Source organism: Rhipicephalus microplus, chromosome 3 (genome assembly GCF_043290135.1).
Source record: "Rhipicephalus microplus isolate Deutch F79 chromosome 3, USDA_Rmic, whole genome shotgun sequence".
NCBI lineage: Eukaryota > Metazoa > Arthropoda > Arachnida > Ixodida > Ixodidae > Rhipicephalus > Rhipicephalus microplus.
Window position 1 is genome coordinate 187,606,123 of NC_134702.1, and position 20,163 is coordinate 187,626,285.

The 20,163-nt window shown below is 45.6% G+C and overlaps 1 protein-coding gene across 1 annotated transcript in view; it reads left to right on the forward strand.

Moving 5' to 3' along the window:
- The window catches only part of LOC119167536 (uncharacterized), a 40,595-nt gene extending 34,038 nt beyond the window's left edge, over positions 1-6,557 (forward strand). Inside the window, exon 6 of the mRNA XM_037419032.2 lies at positions 1,934-6,557. Coding sequence (XP_037274929.2) covers positions 1,934-2,439 — 506 coding nt within the window. The 3' untranslated portion in view covers positions 2,440-6,557. The remainder of the gene's footprint in view (positions 1-1,933) is intronic.
- The last annotated feature ends 13,606 nt before the right edge of the window (positions 6,558-20,163 follow it).

The following is a 20,163-nucleotide window of genomic DNA, read 5'->3' on the forward strand; positions in this document are numbered from 1 at the left end:
CTATCCCCACCAGCTCTTGAATCGTAATCCTACCGACCTCCCCCTCTACCCGTGCCGGGCTGCCGATCCGATGGACCCTACGCCGTTCACACGCCACCGCCGAAGGTGGAAACACTGGCGCGCCACCGACAACAATTTTGGTACCAGCACACAGGTCTAGCTTAAAGTCGCCGAAGTTCGCTAATAAATGCTTCACATTTAAAAAATAGTAGCATATCCACGGAGTGAATGATGATGAATGGGGCAAAGCATCCATCCGTCTGTGCATCTGTCTGTCTGTCCACCCATCTGCACCTCCTGACTGAGTCATCGAACTAGATGGTCACGAACCACGACGAGCTAAGTGGGACAAACCCGAGGCTTAAGGAACTTTGCCCATAAGATTTGAGTATGGCTAGTCTATATCATGTAAACATAAAAATAGTACAATAATATTATAAATTATAACACGATAGCAGATGACAAAGTGCTGCATAGTCGGAACCACAACACAATAGCGAGCGATGCAGTGCAGGGCACTCCCCAAACAAAGCGAAACAAAAAGCTTTCTAATTTGAAGTTTTGTGCATATGTGATCTTAAAAATGCTAGCTCTTTTTGTGTTCTGTCTTGACCTGGGAAGTTTGCTATCATGTTGTGGTTCAGGGCATATTCTATCTCGTGTACATAGTGTTACAACAATAACATATGCATGGTTTTTCAAAATGAACTATTTGAAAATCAGCAGTCACCTTTGTCGTTTCTTAGCCCCTTGGTTTATTCTTGAGCTGTATGCAAGGCTAATATGGAATACGATGCGCTACTGCACATTCGTATGCCCTGCTTCAGTTTATTGGGTTAGTGCTTATTGTCTCATATTCATAGAAATTTGTCTCTTTAGATGTAGCATTGGTGTGACATTTAAATCAGATTTTTTTTGGGGGGCATCTGGTATTTTCTCATTTTATTAAAGCCCTGCAACACCTTCCTATGTAATCATGACTTCATTAAAAGAGTTTATCATCAGCCATCCTTCATGGCGGTATAATGGCTGCAGTGCCCAATTGCTGACACAAGGGTCGTGGGTTTGATCTCAGCTACAGCTGAGATCAAAGCTACAACGAACTTGCGGAATTCAAGAGCTCGTCGACTGTGTGATGTCCGTGCATGTTAAACAACACCAGATATTTAAATCCCCGGAGCCTTTCAGTAAGATGTGCCTCAGAATCGTAGCATGGTTTTGGCATGTAAAACTACATTCAATAAAGAAGTATATTGGCTCCCAAATCACCTGTGGCGAGTGTTTTAGAATCAATTATGTATGAGCAGAGTTGCAGGGATTTTTCGCATGCTTCATGGGCTTTCCGTCTCCTTTCGTATCAGCGAGTGCATGTCATAACCTTGCACACCTTCTTTTCCATTTTCTTCGAACACTGTGCGTACTTAGAGCATGCAATGCAGCCATGTTGTTGCATCTCGAAGCGGAAACTATACAGCTCATGATACTCAAATCAGCTGTAAAGTCGTGTACATTGTATTTATTGTGCTGCCATTTTGAATTTGTACATCATTAGTCAAGAAAAGAACGAGTGATTTTTGTCTGAGTTCAATAATTCAAAATAATGCGAGGCCATGGTGCTGCACTATGTTTGGCTCACATATTCTTGAGAGCCTTGACTACCAATCTGTATCATCTTCTATTTTGAATTGTTGCAGTGTGTCAAAGAGGCAATGCAGCTCATATGCTGTTGCAGCTCTTATGCAGCATGATCGAAATTGTTGTAAAGCATTGGAATTGTTGGAAATGCTGGGATGGTGCACCTTCACCATAAATGTAGCTTAGTCTGGGTGAGACAAGCTCATCATCTACTTCACTCGGCTGCTCTGTAGTCGGTTCCCTGCTTTATAAGTATCATAATTAACGTTGCTTTTGTGTGTTCTTGATGTCATTGCAGGTTCCTTGGATTTCGTGTCTCTGGAGCAGTCTTCTGCATTGGCGTCCGTGCAAGATCGACTGCATTCCTGCCGCAAAAAGGAGGGTCCCTTTTCCTGTGTCCGCTGCAATGCATCGTTTGTGATGAAAAGCCGGCTCGTGAAGCACATGCTCATTCACACAGGACAGGGTCTCTTCCCCTGTGTTCACTGCAATGCATCCTTTTATCAGAAAGACCACCTTGTAAGTCACATGTGCGTGCACACCGAACAGCGTCCCTTTTCCTGTGTTCATTGCAATGCGTCCTTTCCCAAGAAGGGCAACCTTGTGATACACATGCGCACTCACACAGGTGAGCGTCCCTTTTCCTGTGTACACTGCAATGCGTCGTATATAATGAAATGCCAGCTCGTTAGGCACATGGCCATTCATCCAGGAGTGTGTCCTTTCATCTGTATTCACTGCAATGCATCCTTTTCCAAGAAACACTACCTCGTAAGTCACTTGCGCATGCACACTGGAGAATGACCCTTCTCCTGTTTTCACTGCAGTGCATCTTTTTTACTGAAACACCACCTCACAAAGCACGTGTCTCGACGTCATGCAAACACGATGCCACAAATCTGACTGGCCAACAAGAATTCTTCAATATAGATTTCACTGTCGTATCACCGAACGAGTGTGTGTAGCCACGTTCACTACAATGCAAAGAAAGATTAGGGAGCGTTTGTTCATTTAAAGAAGCTTCGTTATCCATAGGCCTTTTGTATAACACCCCGTCTTTCTAACATAACGCTTTCCACGCGAATGCGGAATGTCATACACCGCAGCAATGGCGCAGTCAAACTCTTCGGCCCTGTGTTTAACCTGGCAAAAACCCTTGCCGCACCAAGATTAATTTAATTTCACTTAATAAATTGATACCGCCTTTTTTGGTCTTCAGTTTCAGTTTCTGGGCGCCGAATGGGCCTGTGACATGCCACTGTAGCTTAATCGCATGGTCACACAAGGCTGTGATGCACGTCCTACTGATCGTCTGCTCTCACTGGCTATCCCACAAGCACACTCTGCACAAGCACCTGTAAAACAAACGTGTAGCAGTCGCAACGCTTCGCCGGGCCTGGTACGTATGTGGCGGAGGTCTCCGAAGGCAACTCGTCTCACTACAATAGGCGTGCGCACCGGAGGGGGGTAAGGGATGACCACTCCAATAGTCACCTACAAGGGGAGGGGTGCAAACACAGTCCCACACATTGACATAATAGGGAGGGAGTGCGAAGTCACACCCATGCCGTCGCATAGAGGGGGTGCGCTGCGACGAATCTTCGTCCCCTCAAAAAGAAAACCTACGCACGCCTACACTCACTACAGATCTGGTGTGATATCACTGCAACTTTGGTCACCCTTCCTGCAAAGCTATGACAGTGCTTGACGTGCTTGCAGTAGGCTTCGGTTGGGAGAAGTGTCGTCTGTTGTGTCTGAAGGTTCATGTGGAGTGTCTTAGCATAGAGAGGAAACCCACTAGAGGCTTGTATTAGCCTCGAAATTTGATTGCACCGCCCCTTTAAACGGTGTGAGACACAATGTAGGATTGAAATACTTTCTTGTATTTTGTAAATAAAAAACAAACAAGAAAGCAGGCAGTTCCTTCAAGCCTCATGCTCAGAACCTCTTGCCTGCACCTTGACATCCTGTAGAACCCTTTTAGCCAGCCTAGTCAAATAGACCCCAGGAAACAAAGACAGTTCCTTCATCCTGTGCATGCAAGACTTCTTAAGCACAGTCCTCATACATGTTGTCGTGACAGCATTTTTCACATTAGAGTGCCCGGAACGAAAATCAAGAATAGGCTTTTCACTTCTTGGAGCATACATCCAACAAGTATGACACCCATTGAGAAAGGCAATAATGTAATGAAATGACAGCATAAGGAAAGCTTAGAGCTTGAATAAAGTAGCAGATAGGTGGGCAGCAGGCAAGGCGTGCTGCTGGAATGTGAATAGAACTATCATGCCTGGCAGAGTAATTTCACACTGAGAGAGAGTTCAACTCGAAAAGGAAGCATACAGTGCTAGCCAAAGTTCCCACAGCGCTTGGCCAAGAAGCGGCAATCCACTTGTATCATGGCTATGCCATTGTAATCTCACCTCCCTTTTTTTTCCTCTCCTTGACAAAAAAATGAAGTATAAAGATGGTGCATCATGTTCCCGCGCTATTTGCTTTTCGTATTTTACAATCGTGTTGCGTGCTGCAAGGAGCCAGTGCTCTGGAAAGTTATGCATCATGCTAGCGACAACACTTGGATAGAGACTGTATGCTTGTCTCTATTTTTTTTCTACAGGGATATTTTATTGGGCATTTACTATGCCATGAACACGCTGTGGCTCTGACATCTGCGCAAGTGAATTCACCGCGTACGAACATACTCAGAGTAGTAAATGTATGCTTTAAAAGTAAAGATATTTGGCAGAGAGCTGTCTGGGTGGTTGGCTGGGTGAAAATTATGGGAAATGAATTCTCTGGCCACTTTTAGTACTCTAGTTTTTAATGTTAAAATTAAAACTAAAGACTGACCCGACGTTTCAGGACCGATTCGGTTCTGATCTCAGCGGTGACTGTAAGAAACTGTGTGGTTCCCAAAACGTCGAGCCAGTTTTTTAGTTTTTAATTTTAACATTAAAAACTATAGACTAAAGGTAGCTGGAAAGTTCCTGTTTGTTTGCACTACCAAGTTGCTCTAATGAATTTCTATCAACAGGCCCGCCTATCAACTCTTCTGCAACCATTCAAGTGTTTAATGCCATGTGTCATAGCAATAGTGCAATATACCAATGTATGTCATTGCTATTGTGTAATAAAAAGTTCATGAACAAAATGCTCATAGTAGTTAGAGATTTAACACCCCAAAAACCATCATATGAAGCGTAGTGGAGGGTGTCGGAAATTTCGACCGCGTGGGGCCCTTTAGCGTGCACCTTGATCTCTTATTACACAGGCCTCAGACGCTCTGCTCCATCAAAACTGTGGTCGCCACTGCTGAGATAAAATCCGGCGACCTGCGAATCGGCATTCAAGCACAGTAACCAATTTACCATCATCATGGGCAGCAGAACTTAAGCGCACACGCATGATGTTAAGGCAATAAAACGTGTTCATTGACTCTCGATGTCTGACTGATACGTAGAGAAATGAATGGCATTTCGGTAATTCTCTTCAAGGTCAAATCTTAATCATCAGGCCGAGCACAGACAGGTTCAAAAATGCCAAATATTGATGGCAAATAACAATAACTATGCTCTACAATGTATCAAGCACGGCAAAAGGGCCCAACATTAGCCACTTACAGCCAATGGCTAAGTGAACATCGGCTGAAGAGCGGCAAAAGTAGCCCAACAATACCCGGTCAAGGCCAACTTAGGCTGAAGGATGGCAATATCGGCTCATTATTTGCCGGTGAAAGTTCTCTATTGGATAAAGATTGGAAAAACCAGTCCAGTATTATCAGCTAACGGCTCAGCGAATAATGGCTTACAGCCGGCAACATTAGGCCAAGATTGGGCCTCGCATAATCGCCGTAAAACCAATAGCGGCCCTACGTGGTGCTTCCTGGAGTTCGATTTGTTTTTGGCAATTATGACAAGATGCTTAGTATGACAGAGAGAAAAAAAGAAACATTAAATAGACGTCTTTTTAAACACCGTCATCCAAGCCTCAGATTAAAATTTCTTTCTTGCATTTATTCCAAGACGGGGATTATTAGGCAATTGTGTTTTCAGCCACCCAACTATGTTAATCAAAAATGAGATCACCTCTAAAAAATGCACGAGATTCGCTTTAAGGGTGACACTTTACACTACTCTTTCTTTGTTCGCACAATAAGACATTGGAACATTCTGACACCGAAAAATGGCTGTGTTTGTTGAAATGACATTTTTTCCATGTTTTACGGTACTAATTATGTTCTTTATTATGTATACTGTAGCCTCTCTGCCATATGGTGAAGCAGGTACTTAATAAATAAATGCAATGAAAGAGCCATGTAACTGACGTCTAATCAATCAAAAGAATTTTCCCAAAAAGATTTTTCATTCTGTACCATCCCATGCTGCTGTAAAATGCACTGCTTAGGAACAAAACCTTTCATTTGCCTCTCACCTGTCTAGTATGGTGACACAGCATCTCTTTCTAGAAAAATTGGGTATGTCTGTTTGAGATTATACACAGCGAGAACCTCAACTTGCTGGCTGTAGGCAATGTATTACGATTATAAGGCTATTTTGGAATACAATGACAATGTCGCTCATTAACCTGGTAGCTTACCTCAGTGCATTGACCAGTAGTGAAAGAAATTTCATCTGCTGCTTCATGTGAACTTTGTATGTCTATTGCACGTGAACATATTATTAATGATAGTTGCGCAGTTTTTTATTTCCCCTTAAAAGAAGCAAGGCCACATATCCATGAAAAGAATGATTGAGTGGGCAAAGCTGTGCAATAAGTCAGTGTTACCTTAAATCGCTTGCGACATTGCAAACACTCACGAATGTAAATGCGTGCCTAGCAGTGTGCTAATTCCCTGTGCCATTTTTTGTGCTTTGTAAATATAATATGTTTGTTCTGATTGTGAATAAATGGCGTCATTTTTTCTCATGTCTATTACATCGTCACTCTATCGTTCAGTTATGAGATGAGTCTTAGCAGTTTGACGCTCGCACGACTTTTACCTGTGTTCTTTCTGGCCGGAAATTCGGGTTTGTGTGATGTCACACAGTTCAGTTCATTGTTACATATTGTTACGGGGAAGAAGGCATTTTACATTTTGCATTGAAAGGCAGGCATACAAGATGGAGCCTGGTCTACATGGGATATCAATAAACATAGTCTTCATTCCTACTGTGTCCATCTCTGGTGCCTCACAGCAAGATAATTTCATTCATTGTTATGTAAGTGGAAACCCAACCTTGTCGACACAATACTGCATCCAGCAGTGTGTCATCTGTCTTCCTTTCCTTGACCAGTAGACGTTTGGAACGCTCCTTGGGTTTCAGCCGTCTACTTAGACGAGAACTCTGGCCTTGAACAAGGCTCTGTGCAGCCGCGCCAAGCCAATGCCTAGTGCAGGTTTTTAGTGCAGGGCGTTAGTGATGGCATCATTAACCTTCGCGCTTTAATCGGTGACCCTCACTGGTGTTTATGATAAGTCACTTAAAGGGCCCCTAAACCGCCCAGAGGTCGAAATTTTGTTGTGACGATCTAGTTGTACAAGAGTCTACGAGGAACGCTGGCAGGATTGCACGCGTTTGCTCGTTTCGCTCTTTCCTACACTAGGCTTCGTTCGTCCGCTCGGTTGTTCACCTCTCCGAGTAGCCTTCCTCTTTGTTCGAGGGAGACGCAAAAAGCGCGCGCATCTGCTAGCCAAAAACAGGCTCTCATTCGCCCAATGAACCCTTCTGTTGCTTGCGACATCACATAATCTTACAGGTTACGTCATGACGGCTGTCGTCAATAAAGGAAAGGCACGAAAAACATCACGCATCGTCTGGTAGTGGTTTAGGGGCCCTTTAAAGCCATGCGTAATTATTTCTTGATCTGTTATTAAAGTTATTGATTCATTGGTGCTCTTCCATGCCATTTTTGATATACAGTGGATCTATTTATAACGATACCATTTAAAACAATTTACCAAATGCCGCGTCTCTCATAATCATATGGTGGTTTTGGGACGTTAAACCCCACAAATCAATCAATTTACCAAATGCCTTCTATAGTAACTTGAACTGCGTATCATGATTCTCTATGGAGTACCAGAATGTCAGATATAGTGATTGAATTCAGCTACAGCACACGCCGAAAATGGCTGTTCATGCTGACAGCATGTGCTGCTAGTGGCCCTGCACCCCCCGCACACCCTCGAAAATTAGTCGACTCTGCCACTTTTAAAGAAGGGACAAGGTGGAGCTCTCCGTCCAAATTTCCGAAGCGAAGTCGAGAGAGGTGTGCAAAGTGCCAGTCGATGAAGAGCTGCCAGAACGAGTTGTGATTTAAGGAAGAGGTGTCGCGTCTAGACCGCTTGCTTCGTGCTAAAGATGTTGTAGAACTGTGTTGGCCCCTCAGTGATGACGCAATCGTACCTATACGGTTTACGGACAGCGGTAACTACATGCATGGTTGAGCAGCCTAATCAGCTACTCTCATTGCTGTAAGCCCAACGGATATTATATAGTATCTCCGGGAACTTGTTTTCGCAAAGGACCTAACAAATGTACACGAACTTCATATTAAGCAATCAAAGCTTACCAACTAAGGCTTACAAACTAATAGATATTTGCTCTCTACCTTAAATGCATGCAATTAATGTTTTTCCGGACCTTTATTTTGCAGAAGTGGCAGCAGCTGGGTGAAGGGGAGTTGAATCTTCCTTTAAATTTTCGCGCATTGCCTCCCCCCCCCCCCGCAGGGGCGTAGGCAGATATTTTATTCAGCGAAAGCACCTTTTTGATTTTAAGTGGAAGCCGGGCTGGAATGGAAGATGTGGTCGAGTGCCATTTTGCGCTCTGTATGCTATGGCAAAAAAACAGAGCGAGGGGGGGGGGGGGCAAGGGCCTGGTTGCAAGTTATGCCACCGCGGCCCCCCCCCCTTCTCTTCTCTGGACGCGAAGGGTCCGCCATCGCCAAGGCTATCGCTACCTGTTCTGTTACGGAAGCAGACGCTTTTCTCACGGAAGCTGAGTTGAGTACACGACCGCGATGACCAACGACCACAGCTGCAAAACAGTCGGAGCGGCCATACTGCGCCGCAAAAACACGAGCAAGCATGGTTGTCATAAAGGGTCTTTTCAATCTAAAAACTGCAGGGCTGCGCATGTGGTCGTTGGGTGCTTTAGTGATACGGAAACCACCATATGATCATAAGAAACGCCGTATAAAGGGCTTCGGAAATTTGGCCGCCGGGGGTTCTTTCACGTGCACCCAAATCTGAGCACACGGGCCTACGGCATTTTCGCCTCCTTCGAAATAAATGAGGTGCGCAGTGTAAATCTGCTTCGCATAATTCTTGAAAATGTAGACATCGAACTAAGATAAGTGTTTCCAAATTCTTGTCTGGTTCCAAACCATTTGTCAAGTACATTTTGTTCATAAATATATCTTGCTGGTGATTAAGCATGTACATTTGTCGCTCAACAGAGGTGCTGGAGTAGCTTGTAGGAACCTTCGTTTACGGTTGATTTTGAATTTTACCCGAATGTAATTCATAAATGCTCTGCTAGAAAAAGAAGCCAGATTTAAAAGAGCTGTTTTCTATATCTTGGGAACCGATTTTTTCACTATGCCCCAGAACTTTGTATAGTTTGCTGTTTCGACATAATTGCCCCGCACTAGATGCTTCTTTGGAAAATGGCCCATTCGTGTGTAAAATTGTAATGCAAGGTTGCATATATGCACATTAAATAAGTGTACCGGATGAACAGCTCCACCGTTATATTGTACACATGCGTGGCTAGACTGCCTTCCCCAATCCCTTTTAGACAGTATGACGTAATGCCTAGCTTGCTAAATGAAATCGCCACACCACGTTCAGGGCCTGAACCTTCACTGAACAAGAAACACACCGAAATAACTCAAAACGTTCTGCTATAGCCCCGCAGCGCGCGGCTTAATTAATTGTGGTAGAGCTGTATCCTACTCGAGGCATCATTTCTACCGAGGAAGCCACGCTCTAGGTCCGCTGATGACTTCCAGTTGGATGCTCATGTGTCAGTCCACGGGAGCTTGTGACTGCTGCGTCTGGATTCAGCGATACGGAAGGAAATCGTCTTCCAAATCAGCCGATTCTGACCAAATGCTTGCTCTTGTCTACTTTCATATCTTTTGTATGTTATTTATTTCAATAGTTTTTGTATACAGCTACGTGATATCTAACCTTTTACCTCTCGCTACTACAGTTCTATGTGGTCACAGTCTTAACTTTTGCACAAGCTTAGATTATGTGCTCTAGAGGCTTTGAATGTATAATTTTTTGCAATGTGGTAAAAATTCCTACCCCACGTTCAGGGCTTCACACTTCACTGAACAAGACACACATCCAACGAACACGAAGTCTCTGGAAGTTCCACACAGCATTCATCTTTCTTCCGCTTTTCGTGGAAGCTTTTGTGTTTGTCAAGTGACAACAAATATTTTCTGCGCCCTACAGTAACCACATCGTCGTTTCGTGTAGAAAGAAAATATAATACGCAATAGAACTGATACTCATAAAGCAGCAAAACACACGCACGCACACTCCCACACACACAGAAAAAAGAAAAGGATGCCATGCATGTGCCCTTCTTTGCTCACCAAAAAACTAGCGGGCACGAATTTTCGTTAAAAAGTAACTTCATAAGTGCGAAAAAAATTCTTTAGAAACAAATGGTTTCGACTATTTTAGGACTAATTCATATTTACGCATTTGGCTACGTTTGGGCATTTTCGGCTACTACGAATTTCAATTTGGCTGTTTGAGGTTTGTGCCATCTGGTAACGCTGAAGCTCAGCATTTTAATTTTTTTTTTGTTATGTCAACGCTTTTTCTAAGAAGATGCCTGCCGCACACGGAGGAAGGAAAAGGTTTCCTTCCTCCGTGCTGCCGCATGAGAAAAAAAACAGCTGCCACCCTCTTTCTCTCCTTCATTTTGAAAATGTTCGGAATCGCTAGCGTCACTTGTGGCGGACGGTGCAACAACGCAACACTTTGCATAGCCTCCAAAACAGTGATGCACAGTTGCAGGTCTCAAATAACTTTCGACTGACACGCCCCGAGGGGCCGCAGATGAAAAACGCTCAGCTAATACCGCCCGTCGCCGTGATAATGGATGGATGGATGGATATGGCTGTACCCTTTAGATCGGGCGGTGGCCAGCGCCACCAAGCCGTAATACCTAATGAACCAAAAACTATATTTATTTTTTTTTTCCTTAAAAAGTGAGTTTGAGGATTCCTACTTTGCAGTGAAGAATTTAATTTTCACTCGTGCCTTGACTTTAGCCACCAATCAGATAACCTCCTTCTAGTTAAGTCTACCCGCTTAAAGTCTATTTTGCCCTCCCGGTCCCTAAACCCCAGTGCTTTGAAAAACGCAGCGCCATCATCCTGAACTATAGGGTGAAGCCCTTTACAGAACATTATCAAGTGTTCGGCAGTTTCTTTTTCCTCTCCACACGCACTGCATACTGTGTCTACCCCTTCGTATTTGGCCCGATATGTCTTGGTTCGCAGCACTCCCGTCCGGGCCTCAAACAGTAGAGAACTACCCCGAGTATTATCATAGATCCTTTCCTTGGCAATTTCCTGCTTAAAGGTTCAATAGGTCTCTAGTGCGGACTTCTTATTCATGCCCATTCTCCACATGTCAGTCTCAGTTTCCTTCACTTTCTTCTTAACCGATAGTTCTTTTTGGTTTGGCCACCTGCTGTTTTCTAAGTATTTACCAGTCAACTTCCTGGTTCGCTTCCTCCATTTTGTATCGACATTCTTCATGTACAAGTAGCTGAAAACCTTCCTAGCCCAACGCTCTTCCCCCATTTCTCTCAATCGTTTCTCAAATTTTATCTTGCTGCTAGCTTCCCTGCCCTCAAATGATGTCCATCCCATATCACCTTGTACTCCCTGATTTGGTGTATTCCCGTAAGCTCCTAAAGCAAGCCTACCTATTCCACGTTGCTTAATTTCTAATCTTGCTTGAACTTCTGATCTCATGCACAAGACCGCATTGCCGAACGTCAGCCCAGGAACCATGACCCCTTTCCATATTCCTCTCACAACATCATACCTATTGTAATTCCACAGTGTCCTATTTTTCATGACTGCTGCATTCCTGTTACTTTTAGTCGACATGTATATTTCGTGTTCCCTTAGGTACTCGGTCCCATTGCTTATCCATACGCCCAGATATTTGTATTTATCTGTTATCTCTAGCGTGACCTCCTGTATTTTAAGCTCACTACGTTCGTTGTCATTGAAAATCATGACTGCTGATTTTTCCTTACTGAATCTAAAATCTAACCTATCCCCCTCATTACCACAGATGTCCATCAATCTCTGCAAATCTTCCTTGTTGTTGGCCATTAGCACTATATCATCTGCGTACATCAATGCTGGTAGTGCCTGATCAATAAGTTTTCCTTGTTTGACTAAAGAGAGGTTGAAGCCCAGTCCACTTCCCTCTAATTTTGCCTCTAATCCTTGTAGGTACATTATGAATAATAAGGGTGACAGGGGGCACCCCTGCCTAAGCCCCCGTTTTACCTCTGCAGGCTTGGATACCTGTTTTTCCCACTTTATAACTACCTTGTTACCTTTATAGATACCCTTTAAAAGATTAGTGACTACATGTTCCACGCCTAGTGTGTCCAGTATTCCCCACAATTCCTCTTGAACCACGCTATCATACGCTCCCTTGATATCCAAAAATGCTAGCCACAGAGGCCTGTGTTCCTTTTCTGCTATTTCGATGCACTGCGTCAGTGAGAACAGATTGTCTTCCAACCTCCTGTGTTTCCGAAACCCATTCTGCAGTTCCCCCAGCACCCCCTCATCATCTATCCACGCCTGCAGTCTTTCCTTTATAATCTGCATCGCCAGTCTGTAGACCACTGATGTCACCGTTATAGGACGGTAGTTGTTTATGTCAGCTTTGTCCCCCTTTCCTTTATAGATCATGCTCATCCTGCTAAGTTTCCATTCATTGGAAACCTTCACCATCGATTATTATTGTGCTCACTGCCTCTCTCAAAGCCTGCTTAGACTTCGGACCTAATGTCTTTATCAGCCTAATTGGAATGCCATCTGGGCCTGTTGATGTCCTACTAGGAACCCTTTTCTCAGCCCTTTCCCACTCTTGTTGTGAAAATGGAGCCATTGCACCACTTGATTCGTCCTTGTCTATTGTGGTGCATAAAGTACATTGTTGAAATTTTTCTGTCACCCTTGTTCTTATATATTCAATAGCTTCGTCCCCTTCTAGCCTAGCACCTTGGGCTGTAGTTATAAAACTCTGCTCTAGGCTCGTCTCATTTCTTAAGGAGTTTAGATGGTTCCAAAATTTCGCAGCTGCCTTTCTATTTTTTTTTATGTACTTCTGCCAGCCACTGAGCTCCCTTCCTTCTAATCTTTTCATTGATCAGAAGGGATGCATCCCTTCTACAGCTTAGAAAGGTTGCCCATTTTCTTTCAACATCATCTGTCGGTTAACCCCGCTGCTTAGCATGTCTATGTTCCCTAGAGGCTTCCTGACGTTTTGCTATGGCTCTCTTAACTTCCTCATCCCACCAACTTTTGGGTTTGTGTCTTCTTTTTCGGGGTGACTTCTCACGCGTCTTAGTAAGCTCTAGCTCAAAGAGTCTAATTAGATTCGTGTATGTCCACACTGTCTTATTATCCTCCGTGATTACTTTCTCAATTTGTTTAGTGGCTATTTCAATTTGCCTTTCTGAATAAAAATTTTCCTGTAGTTGCTCATCTTGTCTCCTTCCCACTTTCCCTGCTCTTCCAAAACTTAGCTTGATACGTTTGTGATCGCTACCCAGACTTCTGGAGCCACCTTCATCTATGTGCATTCCCCTGAGCTTATCATACATCCTATGTGACATCAGTGCATAATCTATCATCGACGGAAGCCTTCCTACCTCCCATGTTATTTGCCCTTCCCACTTCTCGGTACTGTTGCAAATGATCAAATCAAGCCTTTCACACATATCCATGATCATTTTGCCTGTCGGGTCAGTATACCCATCTATATCTTCTATGTGCGCATTCATGTCTCCTAGTATAATTATCTCGCACTCTCTTCATAACTCCTGAATGTCCTTTGATATACACTCTACCATTGCCTGGTTTTCCTCTCTGGCCTTTCCTCCCGTCCACAAGTACACGAAACCAAGGAGTGTCATTTGACCTGCCACTTTCCCTTTTAGCCATAAATGTTCCTTGCACTCCTGCTTGACCCTTTGCCAGTCTGTACTTTTATGAATGAATGCCCCAATACCACCCCCTTTCTGCTGCCTTCTGTTCTATTACAATATTCCCACGCGTAGTCCGGATTGTTCGGAGGTTGTTCCATGTCTCTAAGATGTGTTTCTACAAAACCGTATACCATCGGCCTCTCTTCCCTTAGCTGTTCTTCTATCTCTTCCCACTTCAGCCTGTTCCTACCACCCTGCGTGTTAATATACCCTATGTCTGAATTGGCTCGGCGCTCGTGGCTACTCTATTTATGCCCCGGACTCTACCTTTCTTAGATATTGGTGCCACTTTGGAATCGTATCTGTCCATACCACCTGTCGAAGAGTTTCCCTGGTTGTTTTCCTCGTTACTAGCTATCCTGCACCCCGCAGGGCTCGCTCGCCCCCCAAAAAAGCTACTGCGCGTCCTGCAAGTCGCCAACCCACCTCATGACCTAGCCGCCCATCGAAATGAATTCTGTCTCGTTGAAAACCCCCCCACCTATGCACCTCTCTGTTTATTTCCACCACCTCAAAGCCTTTCTCTCGACTCATCCGCCATATCTCTTGGTTTGCGTTGACCACGGCTCTTTGCAGGTTGCTATCACGTACCGGTACCTCCGGTATCGTGCATATCACAACCTGTACCTTAGGAGAAGTGGCGCGCATGTCATCAACGCCGTTCGCCAGTGTGGCTGCTAGTCCTACTGCATCTTCATTGAGGACATCGTTTAAACCGCCTGAAATTATCACGAGGTTTCGTCTATCAGCTGTCGTTTTGAGCTTTGCGCTCGCTTGCTTCATGACTGCTTCCAGCTTGCGTCCTGGGAACGCCCCTACTGCAACCCTCTTGTCACCTCGTACCCTCTCTTTGATGGCTTCTGTGCATCGATTTAAATTCGAGTCTCCGGCGATTATCACATGCTGTGACTTTTCAGCTGGAACGTCCTACAGCTGGGGGTTACTTGCACCTGTGACGCCGGCTGCTCTGTCCCCTCTTAGCCCCACCACTACTTCGCTGAAGCTGGGCCTTGCGACAGTTTAACCGGCTAAACCTGTTTTTTCCAAACTTGCTCGCTTTTCCCTCTCCACCGTTCTGGTTGCCGGTTTCCTACTGTTCTCTCGGTAGGTCGCTTCTTTGTTAAGCTTCGCTAGCGCTTCCTTGGCGGACTTCAGTCTTTCTCCCATTGCCCTCGTTTTCTCTTGCTCTGTCGCCAACGCAGTCTCGAGCTCGGCGATTCTCACCAGCAGTTCACTCTGGGCAACCATCATTTTCTCCATTTTGTCCTCGACCTCACAGTGCCTACACTTCGCGTCAGCCTCTTCTCCGTCCGCTTCTACGCTTGGGTCCACTTTCAAACCCACTCCACATCCTGAACACTTTACAGTCTTTTTAACCATGCCTTTCTGACACCAATTGTCCCTATACTCGATAATTACTAAACTAGAGCCCTGCACTTCGAAAAAAAAAAGAAAGTCTATGCTCTACTACAAAAATTTGCGTGTTCAATGTACGCGCACCTCCCCCACGGGTGAGAAAAGAAAAAAAAACAACAAAAAATTTCAAACACACACACCCGCGCTAACTAATAAATACCTGGTGTCTGGCCCCCGAAAAAGCCGTACCATAAAATAAGTGCTACGAAGATTTCAACCGCTGCCTTATAATTATAAAGACAAGCTCAAAACATGCAAAAACACTTATCTGTGCAGTCGATCCGGAGCGCTCAAAAAACACGTCCATCCACCTTCACAGCCCGAACAACTATAATGATGATGATGATGATGATTAAAGGCCTCCCCTTGGAATCGGGGTAACGGCATGCGCCATCTAGCCTACCTTAATAGTTCGAGTTTAAATTTTTCCCTCAACTCGGATGTCTTTTTAATTTTGCCCAGCTGCTACTCTTGGCTGGGATGTTATTTTATCGACTTCTCTGCTTTTCCTCCACCAATGCTCCAGCCGCTGCTTAGTAATACCTACTGCTGACCAGTTAATGCTTCCATCAACCGCGAAGCCCAGCGCCTCAGGAAGTGTGACCTTCCCCCCATTTCTATCCGGCTGAATCTTTTGGCATTCCATGACTATGTGGTCGATTGTTTCTTTATTTATGCCACATCCAACACATGTCTCATCCTGTGACGAATATTTGCTCCTGTAAGTTAGAGTTCTCAAGCAGCCAGCCCGCGCCTCAAAGAGCAACGCACTGCCTTTATTGTTGTCATAAAAGTTCTCTTTCCGGATCTCTTGTTTGCTTGCCTTGTAGATTCCCAGCGATCCCTTCTTTTCCATCCTCTATTTCCACATGAGCGTCTCTGTTTCCCTCACTTGCTTTTTTACTGGCCCCCTTTGCTTATTTGCCGCGGTCAAGTTATATTTAGTCGCCAGCTTTCGCGTCCTCTTCCGCCATTGGGTGTCCACACTTTTCAGGTACAGGTATCTGTGCACTCTGGCTGCCCAGTTCTTCTCATCTAAATGTCTAAGTCGCTCCTCAAACCGTATTTAACTTTGTCCTTCCCTCGCCTCAAATGAAGCCCAACCCATATCGCCTTGTACAGCCTCGTTTGTAGTCTTACTGTGAGCTCCCAGAGCTAACCTGCCGACTGCCTTTTGGTTAACCTCCAGCCCCGACAGGATATCTGACTTTAAGCATAATACGGCATTAGAGAACGTGAGCGCCGGCACCATTACCCCTTTCCAGATGCCTCGTACTACCTCGTACTTATTGTGTCCCAAAAGTGCTCTATGTTTCATTACTGCTGCATTTCGTCTCCCTTTCAGTTTGAGGTGTTCTTCATGAGCATTCAGGTAGCCTTTTCCTTCATTAAGCCCGATCCCCAAGTATTTGTACTTATTTACTAATGGTATGTCTTCCTGTTGTATCCTTATTGGTGCTACATGAGCTTCCTCGTTGAACACCATGACTCCAGATTTCTGTGGGTTAACATGTAGGCCTAGGTACGTTGCCTCATCACCACAAATGTCAGCCAGTTTTTGAAGTTCTTCCGCATTATCCGCCAGCAGCACTATATCGTCTGCGTACATCAATCCCGGAATCCGTTGTGTTATGCCAGCGAGTCCTCGTTGTTGGGACTCCGGGTCCTGCCGGTCTCGTTGTCGGTAGCTGGCCCCGTCGCAGGATCCATCGTCCAACAATTCAGCGAGAAGAAGCGCCCGAACGAACAACAGAGATTTATTTACATGTGGAGAAGTGGTCAAGTGACCCAAAGAGAGAAGAGTGCGTGCGATACAAAACGTCTTCGGCATTTTATAGCGCCACGTTGTTGACACTGGGCGTCTTGTCCGCATCGTCAGCCAATACGGTGTCGCCGGCACCTCGGCCACGAGGGAGGGGAAAACACCTCTCACAACACAAGGAGTGGCACAATCCAACACCATATATGGTCCCGGCGCCCCAAAATGTTACCAAATATGGTCACGAACGCACAGCAGACCGCGTAGCTCTCCCGGCGAGGAGGAACCCGAATGGGGAGGTGGGGGTGGCCGCCACCGCGAGTCACGAACCGGTTCTCCCCCAAACACTTCCTGCTTGGCTCCCCAGGGCCGATCGTAACAGTCTCTCGCGCGGGGGGGGGGGGGGGGGGTGAAGATCTCGATGGGCTGAGGTTTGCAGCCACTGTCCGGAGAGATCAGCGCCGGCAGTCGGTTTGGTGACGACCGTCTTCGATGAAGTAGAGGGCAACACCTGCTTCATTGTGGGCTCAACAGACGTCACATACGCACATGAAAACACAACTACTCAGCCGGTGAGCGCCGGACAATTCCGCCAAACTCCACCAGGCAATTTTTTCCTTTAACTGATATTAAAGGAAATACACAATTTATTCAAAATGTTACTCACACTTTAAGGTGACACAAAACAACAACACTGGAAGCACACCGAACCCGAAACCCTGGATAGCCGTGTCTTCAACGTTTTAAAGCAAGTACACCTAAAAGAGTAAAAAAAAACAATCACTAGCTCTTGTTTAGGTCAGGAAAAAAAAATGCCAGAGTTCTCGAGACATCCTCTCGCGTCAGGGGCATCGACTTAAGCCATCAGCGTTGCCATGGAGTACACCCTTTTTGTAGCGTATTTCAAACGTATATTGTTGCAAAACGAGGCTCCAACGCAGCAGGCGGCCGTTCTTAGAGGACATGGTCTGTAGCCAGGTGAGAGGACAGTGGTCCACTTCCACAATGAACTTGCTTCCGGCAATATAACAAGCCAGTTTCTGGACTGCCCAAACCAAGCACGCACATTCCTTTTCGCTAGCGCTGTAAACCTGCTCGCGAAGGGTGAGTTTCCGGCTAACATATAGGACGGGATGCTCTTGATCCCCCTCATCCCTTTGACTAAGAACTGCCCCCATGCCTCTATCACTAGCGTCGCATTGTACTATGAAAGGCCTCGCGTAGTCCGGTGAACTAAGCAAAGGTTGGCTCGACAAGGCCGCTTTCAAAACGCGGAAAGCCTTTTCTTTCTCCTCATCCCAGTCGACCATTTGGGGCTCGGTCTTGCGCAACGCGTCAGTAAGAGTGCTGGCAATGTCGGAATATCTAGGGATGTACTTACGATAGTAACCAGCTATTCCAAGAAAAGCCCGAATATCGGTTTTCGTTCGGGGCTGTGGAAAGTCTCGGATAGCTGCCACTTTCATTTCAGAGGGACGGCGATGCCCTCGACCGATAACATGCCCGAGATAGAGTACCTCTGCTTGTGCTAGCTGACACTTGGGCGCCTTTACCGTTAAACCTGCTTCGCGTAGGCGTGTCAGTACTGCTCTCAAATGCGTCAAGTGTTCTGGCCAGGACGAGGAAAACACGGCGACGTCGTCCAAGTAAGGCAATGCGAAGTCCTCTTGACCACGCAAAACCTTATCCATTAAGTTGGAAAAACAGTAAGGCGCGTTCTTTAGGCCGAAACTCAACACTTTAGGGCGGAATGTCCCCAATGGTGAAATAAATGCAGCATACCGGCTCGCCCTCTCGGTGAGCGGCACCTGCCAGTAACCTCTCACTAGGTCTAGCGTTGAGATGAATTGCGCGCTGCTTACCCTCTCGACGCGTTCCTCAATGTGGGGAATTGGGTATGTCTGATCCTTGGTGATGAGGTTTAACTTACGATAGTCTACGCAAGGACGCGGATCTTTGCCGGGTACCTCCACGAGAATTAACGGGGAAGTGTAATCACTTTCACACGGCTCAATCACACCCAATTCCAGCATCATGTTAACCTCTGCCTTTATTAGCTCAAGCCGGCGAGGTGACACCCGATACGTCTTAGATCTTACCGGTTCTGACGAGGTAAGCTCTATGTCATGAGTGAGGACGGATGTCCGGCCTGGCTCGCTTACAAATCTGTCCTGAAACTCGGTCAAAAGACCACGCAATTCCTGCTTCTGCTTCGTTGTTAGTTGTGACTTTGATACTAAATCCTCAACTCTTTTCTCGATCGGGACTTCGTCCGATTCGGGAGCTAATTCAGGGATTTCTGCCGGAACCTCTTCCGGAACATTTAAAGTCATGTTCACGATGGCTTCCCTCTCTTTGTAGGGTTTGAGTAAGTTGCTATGATACACCTGGTGTGCCTTACGACTTCCTGGTAATTTTACCACATAGTTGGTGTCAGACAATTTTCGAGTAATCTCGGCCGGGCCGACCCATTGCACTTCAAGCTTATTCTTTTGGGAGGGCCTCAACAACATGACCCTGTCTCCTACAGCAAAGTGTCGTGCTTTAGCGGTCCGATCGTAGTAAAGCTTAGCCTTCTGCTGTGCTTTGGTCATCGCACTCTCGGTCAGTTCTTGGGCTGTTGTTAGACGATCCAATAAGGTGAGGACATATTCCACTACTACAGGATCATCACCCTGACCTTCCCACGACTCTCTCAGCATACGAAGAGGAGACCGCAGTCTGCGGCCGTAAACAAGTTCCGCTGGCGTAAACCCTGTTGTCTCATGTGGTGCAGTTCTTAGTGCAAACATCGTTGCAGGTAAGCACATTTCCCAGTCAGTTTTCCGTTCAAAACATAAGGCTCTTAACACTCGCTTCATCACGGAGTGAAGCTTTTCTATCGAGTTCGACTGCGGATGGTAGACTGAACTATGCAATAATTTCACGCCACACCGCTCTAGAAAGGTTGTCGTTAAGGCACTCGTGAAAATGGTGCCCTGATCTGATTGTATCTCGGCAGGAAAGCCTACCCGGGCAAACACGGACAGAAGTGCGTTCACTACTTCGACGGAACTTAGCTCTTTTAGCGGGACCGCC